Source organism: Lepisma saccharinum, chromosome 26 (assembly GCF_977018435.1).
Source record: "Lepisma saccharinum chromosome 26, izLepSacc3.1, whole genome shotgun sequence".
Taxonomy (NCBI): domain Eukaryota; kingdom Metazoa; phylum Arthropoda; class Insecta; order Zygentoma; family Lepismatidae; genus Lepisma; species Lepisma saccharinum.
The window spans coordinates 1,116,038-1,138,362 of NC_139254.1; the positions used below are offsets into that span (position 1 = coordinate 1,116,038).

A 22,325-nucleotide genomic window follows, 5' to 3' on the forward strand; every position below is an offset into this window, starting at 1 on the left:
AGTAAATCTTATATTTGTAGCTTCATAAGATTGGCAAAAAAATGTAATGTTGGTTCATTCATAAATTAAATATAGTGGATTCTTTTCAATTCGAACTCCAATAGAAGACAAAAAATTCAAATTAACAAAAACGTGTATGATTAAAGATGATTTCAAGGGAAGTAAATCCACTCAAGTTGCAGACCAAGGAAGTTTATTAAAAATTAAAAGCACTTTACACATTACGTTTGTACCTTATATCAGAACTCTCTATGTGAGAAAGACCATGATGTAGGGTAGAAACGTAACATGTAAAGTTAAAGGTAAAGATAAAGTTCCCTGTGCATAAAGAACCATGCCATAAACGTGCAAAGTGCTTTAAATTTTTAATAAACTGCCTTGGTCAGCAAGTTTGGTGTACTTAAAATGGAAACAAGGCTTAATTGTGTTCTTAAACTTCCGTTCGTAATATTGAGAAACTGTAATTAAAAATTAGTCCACTGTGTTATCATTTTTCATGCCTGTGAATAAAATACAGAATTTATGCATAATTCTCAATCCCCGAAATTCCCACTTTGTAGAGACGCTGCGTTACACTTCAATGCTGTTGCATGTTGTGCTTTGACTGGATTTGACACTGCAGGCGGCAGGAACGAGGAACTCAGTTTATTTTTAACACCTACAAATGTTCAATGAATGCAACACAGGCGACACGGCACGCATCAACACAATAGAAATGCAAACAGTTTGTGCGTGCATGTTTCGTTAAGCTGAGAGTTTATATCCCTGACAATCAAATCACTCGCAATGTTTTGGTCCCCAAGATCACAGGACCTTACACCGTGTGAATTCTTTTTGTGGGGTTTCATCAAAGACAGAGTATTCGTCTCACTGATGCCGCGTGATATCGCAGCCCTAAGGGAGCGTATCATTGTAGCGATAAGACAGTATCGACAAGTGTTGCAAGAAGTAGACTATCATGTTGATGCGTGCCATGTCACCCGTGGTGAATACATTGAACATTTGTAGGTGTTAAAAAAAACTGAGTTTCTCGTTCGTTCTGGACTGGCTTCATTAACGAAAGTTCAATACTTTACTTGTAATAAATATTTGTAACCCCTCAAGTATTTATGAAACACCCGGCATATATAGACATTGAGAACATAACAATCGCATCAGGCGAGATTGTGCTAGCTGTAGTAAAAACAAAAACAGTAGCAGAAGAGGAAGAAGATGAAAAAGAAGAAGAAAGAAAATATAAGTTAGAAGTAAGAAACTTTGTCTGCTGTTGTGCATAATAGAAAACCAAAATATGGCTCAGCAAACCAAAATTTGCGTGATGCGAACATTGAGTTACACTCGTTTGAAGTTTGCGCACAAAGACTAATCGAAACTGGACCTACGGTTTAAAGTGGAATTCAAAACACTGTGCAATATGCCTCCACAGGGCATCGAACCTCAACAACAATTCCACTATAACATCGGGTACCACGTTGCACTTGATGTTGACCTATCAAAGTAGTGAAAGTGAATCTCAATCAGAACAAGAAGAGTGTGATGAAATGGAATTTCCAGAAAATTCCACACTTAAGGTGTTAAGCTATAATCAGAATCCGACCTGCTGGACAAGAGAATAGATCACTTACTTAACCGAACAGCATAAGCACCCATTATTGAGTTCCAGCCACTCTTCGTAGAGCTCTCCTTCCTGCCCAATGGCCACGCTCTTCTCCATGGCACTGCCTGCAGCAGAGATTAAAAGAAAGAAAAAGTGGAGTAAGACATTAGCCAATTTGGAAACAGGATTTCAAATATCATTACTTTGACCAGTATAATCATATGGGGATAAACCATTTATTTGCTTCTTTGCCATGGCACAGTTAAGGCATAACAGGATACCCAATCATTTAGGCACAACAAATCTCTAACTTTCCAGAAAATTTAACAACCCAGACCATTCTGTGATGCTTTCCACATGATGATAACCAAGTTTTCAGTTCTAAATTCAAACAATTGTTTATTCAACACTGTCCATAATGCCAGTGAAGCAGACTTGAAATCTATTTTTCAGTAAAAGGCCAAAGTGTCACAGTCCTCAACCTGACCCTCTTGTGACCCTATGTGAATAACTTCTGATCCAGTGACAGTACCAAAATGAAACTTCGCATATTAATGCACGAAATACATTTTTTTCCAAATCCCTAAAAAAAATCACCTTTCCAGATATTCAAGGTCACTGACTTTGACAATACATGCAAATGTAAGTAGTGTGTTACATATAATTTTTCAAATACTTTACAATGAGCCACAAATCACATCTCTAACCTCAATAGTAACCCATTCATGACCACTTGAATTTGACAAGGTGCTGGCCAAAACGTAAACTTTCCCCTGTCCATAATTTCAAAACTAGGAGCATTTTGAGGCTGAATTTTTTTCTGTGATAATTTGGCATGGAATGACCAAAAAATTAAGTTTTGCCAACCCTCCCAATTGACTGGTAACATTTGCACTGAGGAAGTGACCAAGTGACAAAGTTTTCATCTTAGTATGAGAAATAAATACACGAACTGGGACAAAGTAAAAATCCATTTAAAAAAATAGTCATTTAAACATTTGGAACTCTCCCCTATTACCTTATATGGTAAAGCATGTGAGAATTTTGGTTGCGACACAGCTTGAAGTTCATGAATAAATACAAGCATAGAATAAATTACCCATACTAACCCTCTCCAAATTCATTCAGAATAACTGCAATCTTCTTGTCATGCTGCTCAGTCAAAACATAATTCAGCAGGGTGGTTTTTCCTGAACCGAGATAGCCTGTGATGATTGTCACTGGAACTGGTTTGAATTGAGCTGGAACTAAGTCTGGAATCTCTTCATCTGATGAATCCATTTTCAGCACTCTGGAAACAAATTTATACAAAATCAGGAAACTGTACTTAAGTTGTTGTTCTTTTCAAAAATGTAACATGCAAGATAGCCAATCAGCATTTATTCATACAGATTCTTACTATATTATAAAATGGGAAAATATATTCATATGATCAGGTGCAGAAAAATACAGGATGCCTGGTCGCAATAGAAACCTCAATTTTCAAATCCAGTTCATTTTTCTTTTTTGATCATTCAAGTTCACTTATGGAAATTTGCATTGCTTTTTTAAAAATAACTGTAAAACTTCGGCATAGTCCCAACACCTCTCACTCGTTTATTTCATCATTTTTAACATTCATACTTACCTATTCTGCATTGCGAAAAATTCTTCAAGGTGTTATTTTGCTTTTCTCACGAAAATAATTTCAATTTGTGACATGAGGAGTAATTATTGTTCTTCCTTTTTTGTGCTTCCGTAAGACACAATATCGCGAGACAGCTTGACTAGCATGGTAGATCATCAGTGGGTATGCAGTGTTTCCAACTTTGTCAACCGAAAAATCCCCACGAACCATTCACAGATAGCCCCAAATCATGAATAACCCCACGAACCATGCACGGCAAGGTTAGGTTAGGCAAACATAGTTAAAATTGTCATCTTCTTGCAAAAACGACGTGGTTGGAAAGACTGACAGGGAATTACTTCATCAAACGTTCGCAACATTTGGTTCACGTAGTGCAAGCAAATGAAAGCAACAGCAATTGTGCATCGGAAAGATATTTCTGTTGAAAAATACATCATTTCCCGGTGAAATAGATTCCACGATGAAAGAAAATACCTCCATGAACTTCTAAATGCTACAGAAATTCACTTCCGTAAGTAGTTTCGGTAAAAGTTTACTATCCGTCGGACACCTATAACTTCTGAGTTTCGTCAATTTTTGACATTCGTATTTACCTATCTGCTTCGTGGAACATTCCGTGAATGGTTTTTGGGGCTATCCATCCCGGAATCGGTGGGAAATTAAAACAAAAAATATTATTTTCGTTTGAAATTTATGACTCAAATTTCCCACCGATTCCGGGCTCCGGCCCTGGGGAAAATGATCTACTGCCCCAAACCACTGACATGGCTCTGCTCCGGCTCCCCGGATTTTTCTATAGACTCCCTGTTAAAGGCATGTTAGAAATTGGCCGGAGTCACCTGCCCCCAAATGAGGCCCAAACTTTTAAATTTGAAGTAATCAGTTTCCAGGATACGGAAAACTTACCTGAATTTCACACAAAACATCTTCCCGATGTTAGACAATACTACAGGAACTTATTACGGTAAGTTGTTTCTTCTGTAGAAATGAAGAAATCTGTCTGACGGATAGTAAACAAGTACCAAATTATTATTTAGGAATGTGGACTCGCTTGATTATGTATGTTTGGCAATGGTGTATTGTATGCTGATTTTCTCATGTTGGGAAAATGGCATCTTCCGTGGACCTGCTGTTCTTCCGGTAGGGTTACGTTACGTTAGGAAAACATAGTTTACTTCGTTTTTCTCTACATTTCCATACTTGACCGCCAATTATTACATGCAGATTCGTGATTAGGAGGTCTCAATTAGTGAGTAGGCGAAATTTCATAGCAATTGGTGAGTGGTTCGGTATTGTAAACTCATTCCGAAATTTCTATTGCCCTGTCAATCATTTTATATTGCTCAAATCGTCACTCATATTTTCTCAAGGTCTGTAGCAAGAGCCAAACTACCATGTTATATGGTGATACAGAGAATGAACAACCAGTTAGGTTTATTGTATGTAGCATATATTCATTTTGGCTCCATTAATATTTCTTCAAATACTTTCCTTTCTTGTGCAAATAGAAAACACAAAAAGGTGTCAATAGTGTAGGAACTCAATATTGATACAATTAATTATTGCGCGTATTAAATTACACTGGATTTAGCTTCGCTGAACTTTGAGAGCGGATTTCACAGTCCATTACAAAATTATGAACCTTTCATCTCCCTCCCTCATGCGTATGAAAATCATAAAACATATGGTAGCCAGGCCGTATTATGAATTCTTAACATGCAGTTCTGCAAGACACTTGTACATGAATGTTTGCTCACAAATATCTCTTATTTTTTTATAATTCTAAAAAACTACCTTTAAAAATAAAATACCTCTAACTTATTTTATAAACGAGCCAAAAACATATAATGAATATCAAATTATGTATTTCAGTAGAATGTAACTACATATTCATGTAATATATAGTAGCTTTCAGTATTTATACCAATTTGTACTTACAAAATGTATTAATAACGAAAGAAATTTAAAAACATGTAACAGGTCCAATAATCAAGAAGTCTACAGAAAATTCAAAGCTTACGACTTAGCACAGTATCAACAGAAAAGAAGAAGCAAATAGCAAAGTCACAGAATATCCCGTGACCTAAAACTCTGCTCTGGGCTAAGTAGCACAATCAAATAGCCCCACCCCCTGCCAAAGTTACATTTTAATGCACAATTTACGTTACTTTAAGTATGAATTGGCCATGAATTATTATTTGAAAGGGGCTGAGACTATGTGTAAGTTGAATATATATGTTCATCCTCTTACCAAAAGGGAAATATTTTATACATTTTTCTTTGAGTTAAAGATTTTCCTGTAGCTTATTGCACGCTGCAAAACGATGATATTTAAACGGGGCAACTACAAATTCGGTATCCATAATTATATTTCCTTTACTTGATTGTCAACAAGAGGCTAAACATTTTGTTCTGCTCCTTCTGCTAGCGACCAACCAATGAAATCGCGGAAATGTGTCATATGATTTGATGATGCCCAACGTAGTTAGAAAGTCTGCCGTCAGAGGGCAGATCTGCTGCAATATAATAATAATAATTCCTTTATTCAGCAGGCGAGTTGTCATGAACTACATAATTTGATTTGATTTGCTTTATTTTCCTCCGCCTTTTGTGCCACATTTGGGTAATTTGCGAAGATGGGGATGAGTGATGATATGATGAAATTGATGAATGGACGCACACAAACATCTATGACCAGGCCAGAATTCGAACCCGGAACCCCTGGCGTCGTAGCGTGATGTGCTAACCACTCCGCCACAGGGGCCGGCATGAACTATAATAATAATAATCCTTTGCGCAACAGCCCTGAAGGGCCTTGGCTTACCTGATAAGATATGAATATAGATGGAAAGCTTGATTACACTAAAGAGAAATAAAGAATTTCACATTACCTACAATGGACATTTCCACTTTGACATGAAAAATGTTTTAAATCCATTCATTTTACAGACAATGACACAAACATGAGATGTGCAAAATATCTCGGCGATATTTGTTTCGGTTCTCCAGAAACACGCCTTCAAACACAGCTGAAATTCACCTCCTACGTCACAGATTTGAAAACGTCCTCTCCACAGACAGGAGGTCCTCTGACGTCATCACTTAGAAATGCGTGCAGGCGGGGCTTCTGCGCCTCCCGTCAACTTAGCATGAGCCGCGGAGGCGACAGATAATTCACTTGCTACTGTGTAAAACAAGTATCTTACAACTTCCAGTGCAAAAATCTGTGCTCCATTTCTTGGAGATGAATTATGCCCTAGCAGTATAGTAGTATTTACTATAATTCAGCCACTCAGTAGAGGGTTTTCCCATTAGGGTGACAAAGCAAACCTTGTAACAGTCAATGGCTGAACACGTGAACAGCCTTGTTCATTGCGAATACATAGGTTAGTTCTGACTGGCAAGAACTTAATATTATAGGAATGCCTTTTCTGGAATTACAGTTATTTTCGTCATAATATTTTCTTCACAAATTTTAAGATAATACTTTTAGAACACACTGGTTTACACGCCAATTTCTGCAATATAAGAGGTGATACGGTATAAAAAGGTACGGTGAGTTTTTCAATTTCCTGCAGTAAATGAAAGTTTTCTTCAGTTAATATATATATTGCAAATTTTTGTATTTAGCCTACTTCTACGTCGCTTTTCCGTTAACTTTGTTTAACCGCAACGATGAAAACGCATAGTTAATTTATTATGTATCATCTGTAACATCACATTTCTTCAAACTTTTGGCTAATCGCTACAATGAAGATGAATAACTACAAGCAGTATTTGAAGTCGGGGTACAGGAGTACACCCCCCCACACATTACCACCAACTGCACAATCTAAGTATCACCCAACCTGCCATGATAAGAGACGAACTTTTTCTTCTGTCCCATCTCATTTCGAAAACATTCACTTGTCCCATCTCCTTTTATGAGACGAGACGGAACATGCCTCGTCTCGTGAGCAACACTAGCATTAACAATAGAAGCATCCCCCTAGCTGTCCCTAAAGTCTCGAGCAAACATCCTCCCATGTAACAATTTCCAGTTCAATGAAATGTCACTCACAAGGAAACAGTCACGACCAGGTTGAGAGTCAAACCTGGAACATGCGACTTCCTCAGATAAATCATGAATTTTGTGTATAATAATTACAACGCCAGTTAATTCCTGGTAATTCTGAATCTGCGGTTTGGTTTGCATATATAAGCAGGATAATATTTAGTTTTCGAGGGCTGTACCGTCGAAACGAGGAGTCAAATAATAATAATAATAATTAAAAAAATATTGAGAAAGGTTTTTTTTGTATTTATAATGATAAGCCTCTGCATACGATGTTAATTCTATATTTTTCATGACTTGATACGAGAACGAGAATTGCCCTCCCAAACCGAGACGGATGTTTATAAATTGAGACGAGACTGTCAATGAGACATTTACAAATAAACACGAGACAGACATTTACAACTCTCAACGAGAACGAGACCAAGGCTACCATGTGGATCCTTAGTGGTGAACTTGTGAACCAACCAATTAATGCGTTCGGGGTAACGAGATGAGGCGGCTTTTTTCGCAATACAAAATAATTATATCGTACCATTTCAATATGGGATATTGTTATACACATGGGCGTATATATAGTTCACGGGGGGGGGGGGAGGGATGGATCAACTTCTTGTATGATTAGGGTTGCTTTATTTCGTAAGTGAAAATCCAGGACACTGCTGGCCGGAAGCTTGTTGGGGAGCATGGGGGGAGGGGATGTTGGACCCGACAAAGTTGTGTGTTTGTGTTCATCTTGTGTCACTACGTTTTGAAGAACCAAATTTCTTTAATATGATTCGAGGGGGAAAAATAACTGATTTGATAGTCTCAATGCAGTTTCTTATTGCAGAAAAACTATCAGGAAATTGCAGATATTGGTCTGCAGTCCCATCTGGTGTGTGGAATTACGAAATTTCCTTCCCATCCGTATCCCGTCCTATACGTCTCTAATTTAAGAGAATGAAATAAGTCCGAAGGAATTTTTTATGAACAAGAGGATAGAACAAGAAAACTGGTAATTTTAGTGAACCAAAAAAAGAGAGGGGTTGGACCCGTTGAATCCCCTTTAAATACGCCCATGGTTGTACACATTATTTCCTTGTAATAATTATACAAAAACTAAGTATAGATGTCTACTATGCAACTAATGTAATCTTCTCAGTGTATTTTCTCTTATCTGCACAAAAATGTTTGATCATAATTTGCGCAACAGAAATGGAACACACACACTGAAATTGCTTTATGGAAAAGAAAGTTAAATAGGCTTTATAAATAAAGTGAAGAATGTGAAAATTCCTACTTTGCACTTCATAGGTTACGGTAAATATCGATAAATATAAGTTTAAAAAATATTTTTGAGTGTCTGGTCAGCAACCAATTTTATAAGCAATATTTTTCGCAAGGCCTGAGAACACACGCAGCTGAACTGTTTCATTTATCTTGCACGTGAGCAGCACGGATATTTCATAGAAGAATGATCATTACAAAGCATAGCTTTCCTTTCTCCTATCGCTCCTTCTTCCATTATTTAAATCGGTACAGATTTGTAAAACTGCTGCACGTGTTCGCTCACCGTGGGCTATCCATCCGGAACTGGACGCTCGAAGCAGACGACAAACGAGCTCTTCCTAAGGAGTGACGTAGTAACATGGCGGCGGCGTGTTTTCAGCGCAACGCTAGCCTCCCAACTTTGGAAGTCTCGTTTCTGCCTTAAACTGGACGCAGAGAAACGCGAGAACTTGCAGGGGTAATTTTTCCAGGGTGTAGTTTTTAAAATTGTTGTAAAAAAAATTGAGTGGAAATGTCCATTACGAATATTCTCATTACAGTAATATTAGTCATAAGATATATAAATGTGAAAGAACAAAACATATAACAAAATACAAATGTAAAAAATATATATGAACGTGAATGTTAACATATGGTTGCCTTTAAGTAAATAATAATAATGATAATAATAATTTGAAGATAGTAATAAAATTCCAATAGTTACAGTTATAGAATATGAACGTTTTGAGTATCGCGGGAAAGAGGTACTTTACCGTTCGTACATGGTCAACGAAGTTAGTAATAAGGTGAGTTGTATATATCGTATATTGAAACACCTTTAGATTTAATTGCCTCTGTAAATATGGTGTATAAAGAAACAAAATGCCGGAGTACCAATTGAGGTGAGTGTACGATACGCCAACTCCAGGCCCGTAACCATGCCCCCCCCCCCTCACCTCCCATTCAGATTATACAAGAATTTTGATTGATGATTCTTCAGATTGTGCAAAATTTTCGAAGCAATAACAATATTAATTTTATAGGATTCCATACCAATAAACAAAACAATACAAGAATATTGATAAATTTAATTCAATAATTTGCATTCGTTTTCATTACTAACTCTGATTAGAGACGTTATCATATTAAACGGGAATGTAGCCTATACATAGGAGCCGATTTCTTCAGATATTGGGGGGGGGGCTGAGCTAAGTATATAAAGACCAATTTCCTTCCGTTTGCGGGTGGAGCAAGTTCTTTTTTATAAAAGAAATAATAGTAGAGACCAAAGAATACACACACTTGAGTTAACCTTTGAAAAATTGTAATTACAAGCTCTAACAACAAAAATATGCGATGAGCTGGACAAAATAATCACCATATTGTGATTATGTAACATAATACGTACATTATATGTAACTTTTGATTGAGAATTTGATTATCATAATCTGTTTATATACTGAAATTTTCGCCCACAATTCCTTGTGGGTGTTTAATATCTTCGCACATGCTCACACATATACACACAAACGTAATTTTTAACGTTGGTTACGAATTGTATAAGTATGTAACACAAGCCTCAGTAATGCAGTATGAAGTAGCTCAGACATATTTTTACAGGTATAAGTAAAAGAAAATACTAATCCTCGTTAAAAGATACAGTGTCATACGCGTACTTCAAAACAGAATATTTTCAACTTCTACTCGGCTTTTTCGGTCAATATTATCTACCTAGGTAGTTTTTCTTTATGTACTTGACACAGTGCCACAGAATTAAGACGCTTTTCGCTCATCGTTCTTCGTAAATAGTTCTCAAGGCGATACCAAGCACAAACAACTTTCAGCCTCACAAGCATAGGCGTGCGCAGACCCTCTGATTAGGGGGGCAAAAGCCATGAAAGTTCAGCCGGGAAAGAAAAATCTCATTTTATCTTACTATTTTAGTTTTATTGCATTGATGGGGGTATATGTGTGTGTGTTATATATAACATATTATTTAAATAGGGGTGAAAGGGGTGCTCCTTCCACGTAGTGCACCCAATAGTCAACCTCACTTCCACGTAGTACACCCTCGATTGCAGACTAACGAGGCTCTGGCGACTGGCCCCATGGGAATTATAATTATGTGTCGTCCTGTGTTTTGTCCTTATTTGTGCTGAGCTCCCTTTTTAGCCTCAGCTTTTAACCAAGGTAAGGAAATTTTAGTTTTCAGACACGTTTTTATTTTTGTTATGATAAGGGGCTGGACCCCGTATAGTGTAACGGGTGCAAAATAGCCTCAGGCTGACGCACCCAAACCCCCTTGTGGTTGCGTCACTGTACCCCTTTCCCCCGTAGTTGCTTTAAACTTTCATCGGCTTGAAAATACTTCATTTTTTTTAAGAGTATAATATTGTTTAATAGCAGGGATAAGATTCCTCTACACTAAATTTCTAGGTGAAAGTAAATCATAGTAATTTACATTAATTATTATGTAATGGGGACGCAGGAATGCGATAATTTCAAATTCAAGTGGTGTTTTTTGAGGGGGGCACTATTATCGGGCTAATATGCCCCATGGGAATATACCTTGCTTGTCCCTTCGTGGCAAAAATCTGAGAAAGTCCGTGATAAAGGGGGGGGGCAGGCAATTGCACACCTATGCTCACAAGAAGAATACAGCGTCAAAAGCAAGCATCTCTGCTCTTATTAAATAGTTGCCTAAAATATGCACCATGGGTACTGACCGGGACATGGAATATCTGTAGCATACCGTTTACAGATTTTTTACAAACCTCCTATTGCGGATAATATCATAATAAATTAATATTTAATAACTGATATAAGTATTTACCGTCCTAGTTCGATAAATAGTTTAATTTACATAATTAATGTTCCACCAAATTGTTATCACATTGGAATTTCCACAAACTACTTTTAGTTGTCTGAGATAGCGGCAGACGGCCGAACCCTGGACAAGGACAGCCTCTTTTTTTATCCCCATCCAGAGGCGCAACCACGAATTTTTGTTTGGGGGGGGGCAAGTACCAGGATAAACGTGCCAATAATAATAATAATAATAATAATAATAATAATAATAATAATAAATAATAATAATAATAATGTTATAATAATAATAAATTATAATAATTATAATAATGATAAATCTAATAATAATAATGTTAATAATATTATAACATTATTATTATTATTATTATTGATATGCTATATTCTACTTCGCTTCTTTTGTCACTTTTGGCTAATTTGCGAAGATGGGGATGATATGATGAAATCGATGAATGGACACTCACAAACATCCATGCTCAAGCCGGGATTCGAACCCAGGACCAACATTATTATTATTATTATTATTATTATTATTATTATTGGCAGTAGTAGTAGTGGTAGTATCAAAGATGTTATTACCTTCATAAATTATGCAGAAAGGGGGTAGAAGTTGGTGCTAAAGCATTTGTGATAGAACAAAAGATTTGAATTATTTTTTGAACACGTTCAATTTGACATTAATAATGTAAAACAAGCACACAAACTATTTTTGAAAGACAGAAAATGCTTGATAAATTCATTCCAAATATAATTATTTTTTACATTAACATGTATAATTTTCATGCACGATGTTTCACATATATGCAACATAGAGCGACGTAGATACTAAATTGTTTACGTATTCAAAGTTTCTTTAATACATATTATGTACAACTAATATTATTTAAATACATTACACAACTAATTCATCTATCTCACAACAAACCAACAGCAAAAATGACATAAATTTTCTGTCAAATGTGCACGCTCCCTTCCCTCCAAACTATTGTTCATGGATTTAAAAGAAAATCAATGAAGACAAGCGTTATTTCCCTCTCTGGTAATTTACAATGCATTACAGAAAAGAACAACAGAATGCAAGCGAAGCGATCAAGAAAATTTTTTCGATCCAATTTTTTTGCAGGCTGAAATCACTATTGATTTAATAGGGCGCAAATAATTTCACGGGACGCCAATGCATTCTCTCTTTTACAACTTTGGTGCCTCCCCGATGGTGTAATGGTAACATCGTCACCTTGTGATCAAGGGCTTTCGGGTTCGATACCCGGTGGAGGCACTCAGGCACATGGTACAGTCAGTGGTTCGGATCCCACTTTAAACTATAGGTCCAGTTCCGATAAGCCTTTCTGTGCCTAAAGTGGACATAGAACCACAAATGAATCAATCAATTTTACAACTTATTTTCATTTAGATCGTTCGGCGCCCAGGACGGAATCCCGCCGCCCCCTAGCTATGATCTTGAACTTGATAAGAATAAGAAAAGCAGGCATTGCTAGCAAAGCGAGCAAGAAACTTTTATGAAAAGTATTTTTATTTGCATAAAATTTGAAGTTGTAGGCGGTAATTGCCCCCTGCAGGTACACTTGGTCGTAACATGTTTGCCCCCCTTGCCCCCTAGAACTCACTTCCGTCCAAGGTTGGGAGGGGGCGGGCAATGCCCCCTGCCCCCCTGTGGTTGCGCCACTGTCCCCATCCCAGGCACTTTCTTTCAGGATGGGTCCGAGCCAAGTGTTATACATGTAGTAATAATGATATTAATACAGTTCATAATTAATAGATTGATAAGATCAATGTGTCTAATAAGCCAATTAAGTTTTATATAAGATTTTAAAACTTACATTTTTTAAATTTCTTCTTGAAATAGTTAGTGTTCCAGTTATTATTTATTCCATTCTCCTTTTTCAACCCACCACTGCTATACATACTGCACAAAGACGATTAATTCGTTTTCTCATTTCTGTCTTTTGTCTCTTTAGAATGCAATTTGGTAACACTTAGATCTAGTGAAAACGGATTTCTTCATATTTACAGAAGAAACTACTTACGGAAATCAGTTTCTATAGCATTATCGAAGTTCGTCAATGTTTTTTCTTTCATCGTGTAATCTTTTTTAGCGGGAATTCATGTTTTTTTCTAGAAAAATGAATTTTTAACTATGTTTGCCTAACCTAACGGAACCTAACCTAATCTTACCGTGGTTGGTTTTTGGGGCTATGCGTGAATGGTTTGTGGGGCTATGCGTGAATGGTTTGTGGGGCTATCCGTGAATGGTTTTTGGGGCTATGCGTGAATGGTTTGTGGAGCTCCGTGAATGGTTTTTGAGGCTATCCACTATTATTTTCGTGAGAAAAGCATAATTCCACCCTAAAGAATGTTTCGCAATGCAGAATACGTAAGTAGGAATGTTAAAAAGGACGAAATAAATGAGTTAGAAGTGTTTTCACGAGATCGAAGTAGTACCGCCTGATACAAATCAGCCTGAACGTTTCGTAAAATGCCAATTTCAGAGTAGAATTCTTCGTAATTTCCCACAGAGTCCTCGAATAATTTATGAAATTTCCATCACACGAATAATATTAGGTTAAAAAATGAAATCATGTTGAAAGTTATACATGGGGCACCTTAACAAGGACTAAGGGGCAGGGCCTACTGCCCTCGGTTTCGGTGCTCCTGAATGTAGCTATATAAAACAAAATATTACAAATTATTAGAAAATAAAGCATTCATGATACTCTTAGTAGCCCCGTGTTAATTTGTGCAAAAGTAAATTTTATAAATTGAACTGAAACCTATCTCTCACGGTTGCGACGTCCAAAGACAAGCGTTCATATATAAAGAACGTGAAAGACTACAGATGCTATCCGGGTAGTACCCGGGTCGATGGAGGGTTGTGTAATCATCTCGTAGAGACGTGACCGTGGCCACTCCTGTGTTTTATCTTTTTAATAAATTTTTACGTGACCGCGGATACTACTATGTTTTATCTTTTTAATAAATTTTTATTATCCACACAAACAATATCATTTGGAACTCGCACAACGAGCAGGCCCGTATTTTGAAATATGTTTCGAGGGGGGGTCCGAACCAGGTGTCTCAATAATAATAATAATGTTTAAATTAAAATAATTATATTAAATCAAATTAATACTATTTACAAAATATAAATTAATATTATATTATTATTACGTGATTAGGTAAAAAGACGGTATAAGAATAGAGCTATAACAGCGCATATGTATTATGTAGCTTTTAAGATCGGAATAATTTATATAAAAACAAGTGCTCTGGCAATCAAATTAATGTAAAATACATGAACAATTGAATATTTATTGAATAACAAAAATTATGTTAGATGCAGCTAGAGAAAAGTAAAGTTTCTGATTAATATTTTATGAACATTATTATGAGGAGTAGTCTTTCGGGTGGGGGGTCCAGACCCCATAAATACGTCATTGCTGTCCTTCAAAGCTGTATGATCTTAATATAATCCTTGCCTTCCAATAAGTTCAGAGGAAATTAATAACAATCGATTATACAACAAATGCCAAACGAGTATATTTTCATGATTTAATTTTAGTATTTGGTTAGTCTTTCGGGGGGAGGATCCGGAGAAACATCAAAATTGTCCCATGTATAACGGAAGCAACGCGATTCCAAGTGACTTCATGTTGTTTCCGAGATCTGAAGGTCATGAGATGAACGGGTCAATGATGTCACCCAGTGGCAGTTCACGTTTCACTCACGAGGAATCGAACTGATACTGTTCAGTGTTTGCAACGCCAACACAAAAATTGGGAAAAAAAATTGCTCAAAATTTTTAGAGACTGTAAAAAATCTATTTCTCACTGAAATGATTGTTTTTTATTTCTGGAATGAAAGGTGCCATTTCCAAGAAATTTCCGACCCTTCTAGTAAAGAAAAGACGCCCAGATAGGCACTTTATACAGGGACGACGCCAGAAATGGTGGCTGGTGGGCAGCGTCTTACCCAAAATTTCTTCTGCCCACCCAAATAAATTCATGAACAAACACATACGCTTTAGGAAAATACGTACGTTCCGATATCTAAGCTCATTAATTCGTGCAAATTTTTCTTGTGAATGTTGTCGACACTGCGTAGAAATGTTAATAAATGTTTGGTCCATGAGAAGCTTCATTCTCCTTAGCACTACTGTACTCTGGTGAAATTAATATATATTATTTGGTTGATGCATAAGTTCGTAGCTTTTATTTTCACCACGGCAAAAGTATTTTTATTCTATACTAATTTGAGATGAACAAAATACATAAATTAATCAGTAATATATTTCCTTCATTGTCTATGACTGTCTGCCAACGCCAGGTCAGTTTCTTCATTTCAACGACTGAAGAAATCAGCTGATTCGGGGTTAAAAGCGTCGTCAAGCCAAGTTTGAAGAGCATTTTCGTCACCAAAGGAGCTTCCTTGAAGACTGATGGCTTGAGAGCTGAAAGGATAGCAACCCGAGGGCGCAAGATCGGGGTGAGTAAGGTGGATGTGGAATAACTATCAAACCAAGCTTTTGTCATGTTAGCGGAGTGTGGGTGTGCATTATCGTGTCGCAGCACTTGATGCTGTCTTCCTGGCCTACTCGCTGATTTGGTTGTTTTCATTTAAAGCGTGCGGTATCCTGAATGAACTGTGACCATCACATTTGCTAATTCTCGAGTCGTCTCATCGCCTTGTAGTCAAGGGGTCCCGGGTTCGATACCCGGTTGAGGCACATAGTGTTTCGGATCCCACTTTAAAATGTAGCTCCAGTCCCGATTAGACTTACTGTGCATAAAGTGGACTTAAAACACCAACTCAATCAATCAATCGAGTCGACTGATGTGGATCCTCGTGGATTAAAGCGTTTAAACTGTCGTCATTAAAACCCGATGGTCTTGCTGAACGTGGAGAAACGCTTGAGTAAAAAATGCCCTATTTGTAATGACAAAACCATTTTCTTGCCCTGCTTTCGCCGTTGGCATTCTTCCCGTAAAGGGGACAAACGTTTCGAGCAGCCTCCGCTGCCTTTGACCCTATGTTAAACGCAGAGAGAAGAGTATGTTAGAAATTTTATTTTTTTCCCCCACTGGACACTTATGTTCTTTAGCCCCTAAATCTTCAAATCTATAAAATTCAATGCGTATTCACAAGCACAACAATGCCACTCCAATTGATGAACATTAAACAATAAACAAATTCCTAACACCGCTATGTTGCCATACCAAACACAAACGCTACGCGTCAACCCAATAACTTTCCTTTCAAATCCGGTAACATCCTTCTCGGGAAGCTGGTATGATAAGAATTGTGATCCACTTATTACTTCCGTTTGTAAAAGCAGCGCAGTATCAGCCAATATGGCGAGTAAAGTTGTAGTGTGTATGTTTTCTAGACGATATGACAAAAATAATCCAAAAATAAAGAAATAAAACGTCTTCTCGTTCTGCTTCTGCTAAACACAAAAATACTCCGACAGCTCGTACAGTCAAAGGCAAAGATAATGGTAAGCAAATTGTCCACCGCTATTTTCATTACTTTTTTATTCTACATCCTGTGTTGTTTCAAGGAATGAAACTATATTGGTTCGAATCAGACATTGTTCTCTGGTTTTTGACGTCTTTATTTCCATTCATTGTCATCACATTGTGTAATTCAGACCGAATTAAAATGGTGGTGGACAATTCGCCTACTGTTTCTTTCGCTGGGTGTACAATGATGAAAAGATTCTCTCGGGCTATCGACCAGGTGAGTTGTGGAAAAGATTCCAAGCTTTCGAGTGCTAACGTCACTCTCATCTTCAGGGTAGAAGTGAAGATGAGAGTGACGTTAGCTCTAGAAAGCTTGGTATCCTTTCCATAACTCACCTGGTCGATAGCCCGAGAGAATCTCTTCATCATTCGTCGCCAGGAAAGCTTCAGGACTTACTTACTGCTCGTACAAGTCTTATATTGTCACGCGAATTCTGGTGGGGGAGAGGATGCAACTCTTGAATATTAAGAGTAGTCGCGAGAATTTTATTGGGTGGCTGAGCATTACATTTGGTTGGGGGACAATTTTCAGCGAATGTCGATAATAAGTCGTAAATTGTCATGGAAACAAAAGACAGTCAAACAGAGAGAGAGAGAGAGAAGAGAGGGAAGATAGGTAAACAAGAGAGAAAGAGGGAAAAATAAAACACAGGGAAACACTGAGATATAGAAGTGCAAAGCTAGAGAAACAACCGGATGAAGAAAGAAATAGAAGAGAGAAAGCGGAAAAGATGGAAAATAAATTAAAGAAGAATAATAAACAGAGAGAGGGAAAGAAGTAAAAAGAAAGGAAATAAGACAAAAAGAAACAAAAAGAGGAAACAAAAATAGGCTAAACAGCACAGACGTTTAGTACAGAAACTTCGGATTGTGCAAAAAAGCATTTATATGCATCTTTGCATCAACGCCATTTTCATCGCGAAAGAAATCAGTGAATCAGGAAGATTTTTAATTTTCTGTTGCACCACAAGATGAGAAAGCAGAAGGAGGGAAATTTGGCCAAATTTAAACAACAAATTAAGATGTTAATCTACGAATACTGACACCGTGCCTCATTTCCTCCTTCACATATACTTACTTCATTTCTATTCCTTGTGTTTTTATTCCTTGTGTATTTTTATTCCTTGTGTAATTTTATTCCTTGTGTGTTTCAATTATATAGGCACACTTATATTTTTCCATATTTATACATTTATAAACAGTTAGCAGACTTGTATAGCTTAACAAATTAATCCATGTAGGGCAAAAAGCTGTTTCTATAGTAAGATAATCCGTGTAAAAATACTGTAAGCTTAAGTGTAACCCTACTTCAAATAAATAATAATCGTCTTCGCCTTCTGGTTAAGGCGATGTAGTATGTCACTGTCGTATGGAGGCTGGACCGAAGGAGGTTGATTTAAAATGAACACCTCTGCTAATGAGACGACACTCATCTCCCATCTCGATTTTACACGCACCTGACTCGTTCTCGACCTCAGCTCGACAACCAAAGGTTGTCTCGTATCGATACGAACCTTAACAGTGGCGGGAAGATCTAAGCTGGGAAATAACTACACATAACACGCGCGTTATATACCAGGTGGTTATAATTAAAGTGACGGTGTTCAGAGTGGTACAGCACGGGCTGTAATGAGAGTAGCAGTCTGAAACTTCGTAGATATGATAATGAAGCAATGCGCTCGCGAATTATGCAAAAAAAAAAAATAGTTCCAATTCTCGCCACCAGGGTAAGAAATGGCGCTGTAAGCAGTCAAAACGTGGAATTTTCCGTAAGTCTGACGTCAAAGTCGGCGACATTGACTAACCATTGTGTGAGCTCCCTGGTTGTGGTTGGTGACGCTTGTTGCCTTTTCCTTTAGTAATGTTCATGTAATTCGAATAGTGAAATTGTAGCGATATTTTATTACAAAGAGTATTGTTTTCTGCGATTTATAGTGTTTTTCCTGTAACTATACCAAGTTTTGACTGCTTACAGCGCCATTTTTTACCCTGGTGGCGAGAATTGGAACTTTTTTTTTTTTCATAATTCGCGAGCGCATTGCTTCATTAGCATATCTACGAAATTTCAGACTGCTACTCTCATTAAAGCCCGTGCTATACCACTCTGAACACCGTCACTTTAATTATAACCACCTTGTATATTCAGTGCTTTTACCTCTGTGCGATACGCTTGATTGATTGATTGATTGATTTAGTTTTATTTTACTTCGCGTTTTGTGCCTCTTGGCTAATTTGCGAAGATGGGGATGAGTGATGAAATGATGAAATTGATGAATGGACATTCACAAACAACCAAACCCGACCGGGATTCGAACCCGGGACCCTTGGCGTCGCAGCGCGATGTGCTAACCACTTGGCCACAGGGTCGGGCTCTGTGCGATACGCAACGGCACCTTTTTACAGGTGAGAATAATAAATAATTATTGTAATGAAAGAAATGTATGTGTAACTACATAGATGCAATATCATACAAAAACATATAACACTATATTTTGAGTAATTATTTTAATGAACAGAGCAACAATAATAAACCAAATTGACGAGTACCAGAACCTTTCTTTCCAACAAAAAAATCACTGTGTGCATGCATGTATGTATAAGTGTGTGTGTGCGTGTAAATTCTGAAGAGGAAGTAGGAACTTGAGCGCTCCACTCTTTTTGGAATTGTAATACAAAACTATTTTTAGCGCATATGGCCTCAGAAAAATACAATGGCGAGTTCTGTCTAGAACTAGCGTGAAATCATATTAGATGGCAACTATAGTCCAGTTGTTTGTTAGTAATGTAACTTCTCCTCTCCTGAATATTCCTTGCCAGCCACGTGTTCGCGTCTTATCTCGAATATGTATTTTCCTCCGGATCGTACTGCTGACCCAAAGAACTTCTAAAAAAAATTGAATCGTGAAGAAATAACTCACGAAGAAACAAGCCAGTCTCGTTCTTGGTTTGGTTTCGAGATTAAAATGCCCGCCTTGTCTCGAACCTTAAAATAATGGATACAAAAGTGGCAAATGAAATATGTAGTAAATCAAACTGAAAACGTACAGAATGTAGGAAGTTGAAGTTAAGCTGTAACTGCCAAGACATCATGAAATAATTCTAATTAACTACATCATTCAGCAAACACGATCTGATTTAGCATAGTCAGCATTCACAAATGTTGTCACGCGTTCGGAGTTATATTATTATGAGCTTCATTATTACCGAACGTAAGTTTATGCACATCACTTGACTCAACTGGAATTCTGGAATAATTGCTTGCTTGTTCTTCATTTCCGTCTTTCTTTCATTCTACATTTGCGCCTTTATTCCTGTCTACAATAGACTGTATTCCATTTTGCTTTCTTGACCCGTTGATGATTATTTCCTTTGGCTGCCTTTCTCTCTTTTTTGCCTCATTTTCTCTCTTACTCTGTATCTTTCTTTAGTTCTCATTCCCTCTCTCATTCCTCCTTTTTCGCTCTTTCCTTCTCTCTGTCTGTTTCATTTTTCCTGTCTCTCTCTTTCACTCACCCGCTCGCTTTAATTTCTGTCCCTGTCCTCTCTCTCTCTCTCCTGCATTCATCTACGAGGTGTGGCTAGAAAAAAACCGGAGTGTTTTTGCTGGAAGCAATGCTGGAAATCATTTTCTGAAACCATGTTCATGACCTCCGTCGCTTTTGTTTTCACAGATTCTACGCTCGTAAATCTGGTTCCTTTCATTGCTGATTTCACCTTTGGGAATAAAAAAAGTCGCACGGAGCGATATCCGGCGAATAGGGTGGATGTTCTAACAGGGATCCCATGCTTGGCCAAAAAAGCCTTGACTGACAAAGCCGTGTGGACAGAAGCATTGCCCTGATGAAGAATCCATGACTTGCTTTTCCACAAATCAGGTCGTCGTCTTCTTACTCGCTCACGAAGGGTCGTCAGCACCGTAATTTAATAATGTTGGTTATTTTGCAATAGCTGGCATAGTCAAGGACGATCTTTTCGAATCAATTCACCGACATTTGCTTTACGATGACTAGTGAATATGACGTCACTGGTTTAAAAAATACAGCAGAGTCTCGATAATCCGTTTAATGTTCCGTTTAATCCCGGTCCAAAAGCAATCATAACAAAACTTTAAAACACACGCTGCGCTGAATGCTATATGCAGAACAGCCAGAGACAGCACCTGCGGACAGTCTGTTATTCAGATGATGCTGCTTGGATATGATGCAAGGTGTGGTGTCGTTTGCGCCGAGGCTTCTTATCGGTTCATTTCCGCCGTGACATATGTCAAGATCTTCCTCGGCTGTTTTTCCCACAATCCAGAGTGTCATCACCGCCGCGCGCACGTGTGTTTATGGCCACATGGTGCATAGTGCATAAAGTGGACTTAAAACATAAAATCAAACGTATGTTTATGACGTTGCACATCTGTGTTTACGCTGAAATGTTAAACCTATCCACAGAGTCAAATATGACTTTTATTTGCTTATTTCAAAAGACGTTACACAGGATTACTTGTATCAATTTTATTCCACAACACAAAATACATAAATCAGCATCAGCTTATTAACTATTAATCATTTATCGTTAATCGTCAAAAAACATTGTAAGTACAGTGTTATTTTTTGCAAACATTATATAAGTAATAGCTACGTATATATAAACACAATATTTCGATACACTTGCACAAGAACAGTGCAAACGTTATTTGAATTCTTGTAGGTATGCAAATGCTCGAAGGCATCCTCAAAGATCGCCTGAGCTTCTGTACTTCGAAAGAACACACTCAACACATTTGTCCATTTCGATGTATTGATATTTTCATATTCTCAGCCATCTTGTCGTCTCTTACAAGTCTCAGTTTTACATACATACTAATTTCCCAAAATAGATCCCTCATATACAGGGTGACTTGTAATTAGATGTATTCCCTGAAAGGGGTTAAAGTAGAGGCAATTTGCAATAAATTTGACTATATTATACCCTATCCGAAAATTAGTAGTTTTCGAGATAATCGAATTTCAATTGTTTTTTTTAAAAAAAATGACAATTTTCCACATAAAAAGATGAATTGAGAAAAAACTGCTCATTGTATGGCACATATTTCAGCGTTTTCTGATAGCTAACAAATAAGTGGTTCGTTGAAAAAAGTTTTTCCCCAAATAACAATCACATGTAAGTAACGGGTGAGTCTAAACTTACAAGTGATGATAAAAAAAATACACTCTTAGTTTACTAGGCAACGTATTATTAACAAAAATGGTATGACACGAAGCGTACAAATTACTTAAATTACTTCCTTGAGTCATCAGCTATCCAACAAGGTACAAATGCTGCTAACATTCAGATTTGTGTTCAAGAAATAACACTTCATTCATCTTCATGTGAATGGGATCAATGAACAATACAATTAAAGAACATTACACGTCTTGCTCAAAGTGGGAACCTCTGTTACGA

The 22,325-nt window shown here is 37.3% G+C and overlaps 1 protein-coding gene across 3 annotated transcripts in view; it reads right to left on the bottom strand.

The window, feature by feature from the left end:
• The window catches only part of LOC145979436 (zinc-regulated GTPase metalloprotein activator 1-like), a 180,669-nt gene that overhangs the window by 149,818 nt on the left and 8,526 nt on the right, over window positions 1–22,325 (bottom strand). For 2 of the 3 annotated variants that reach the window (XM_083112331.1, XM_083112328.1), the window contains exons 1-3: window positions 5,163–5,256; window positions 2,707–2,888; window positions 1,626–1,722 (exon numbers count right to left, since the gene is read on the bottom strand). In XM_083112331.1, the coding sequence (XP_082968457.1) occupies window positions 1,626–1,722; window positions 2,707–2,878 (269 nt within the window). In that variant the 5' untranslated portion in view covers window positions 2,879–2,888; window positions 5,163–5,256. Of the gene's footprint in view, window positions 1–1,625; window positions 1,723–2,706; window positions 2,889–5,162; window positions 5,257–22,325 lie in introns of those variants that run through there. The other variant, XM_083112329.1, reaches the window with a different exon arrangement.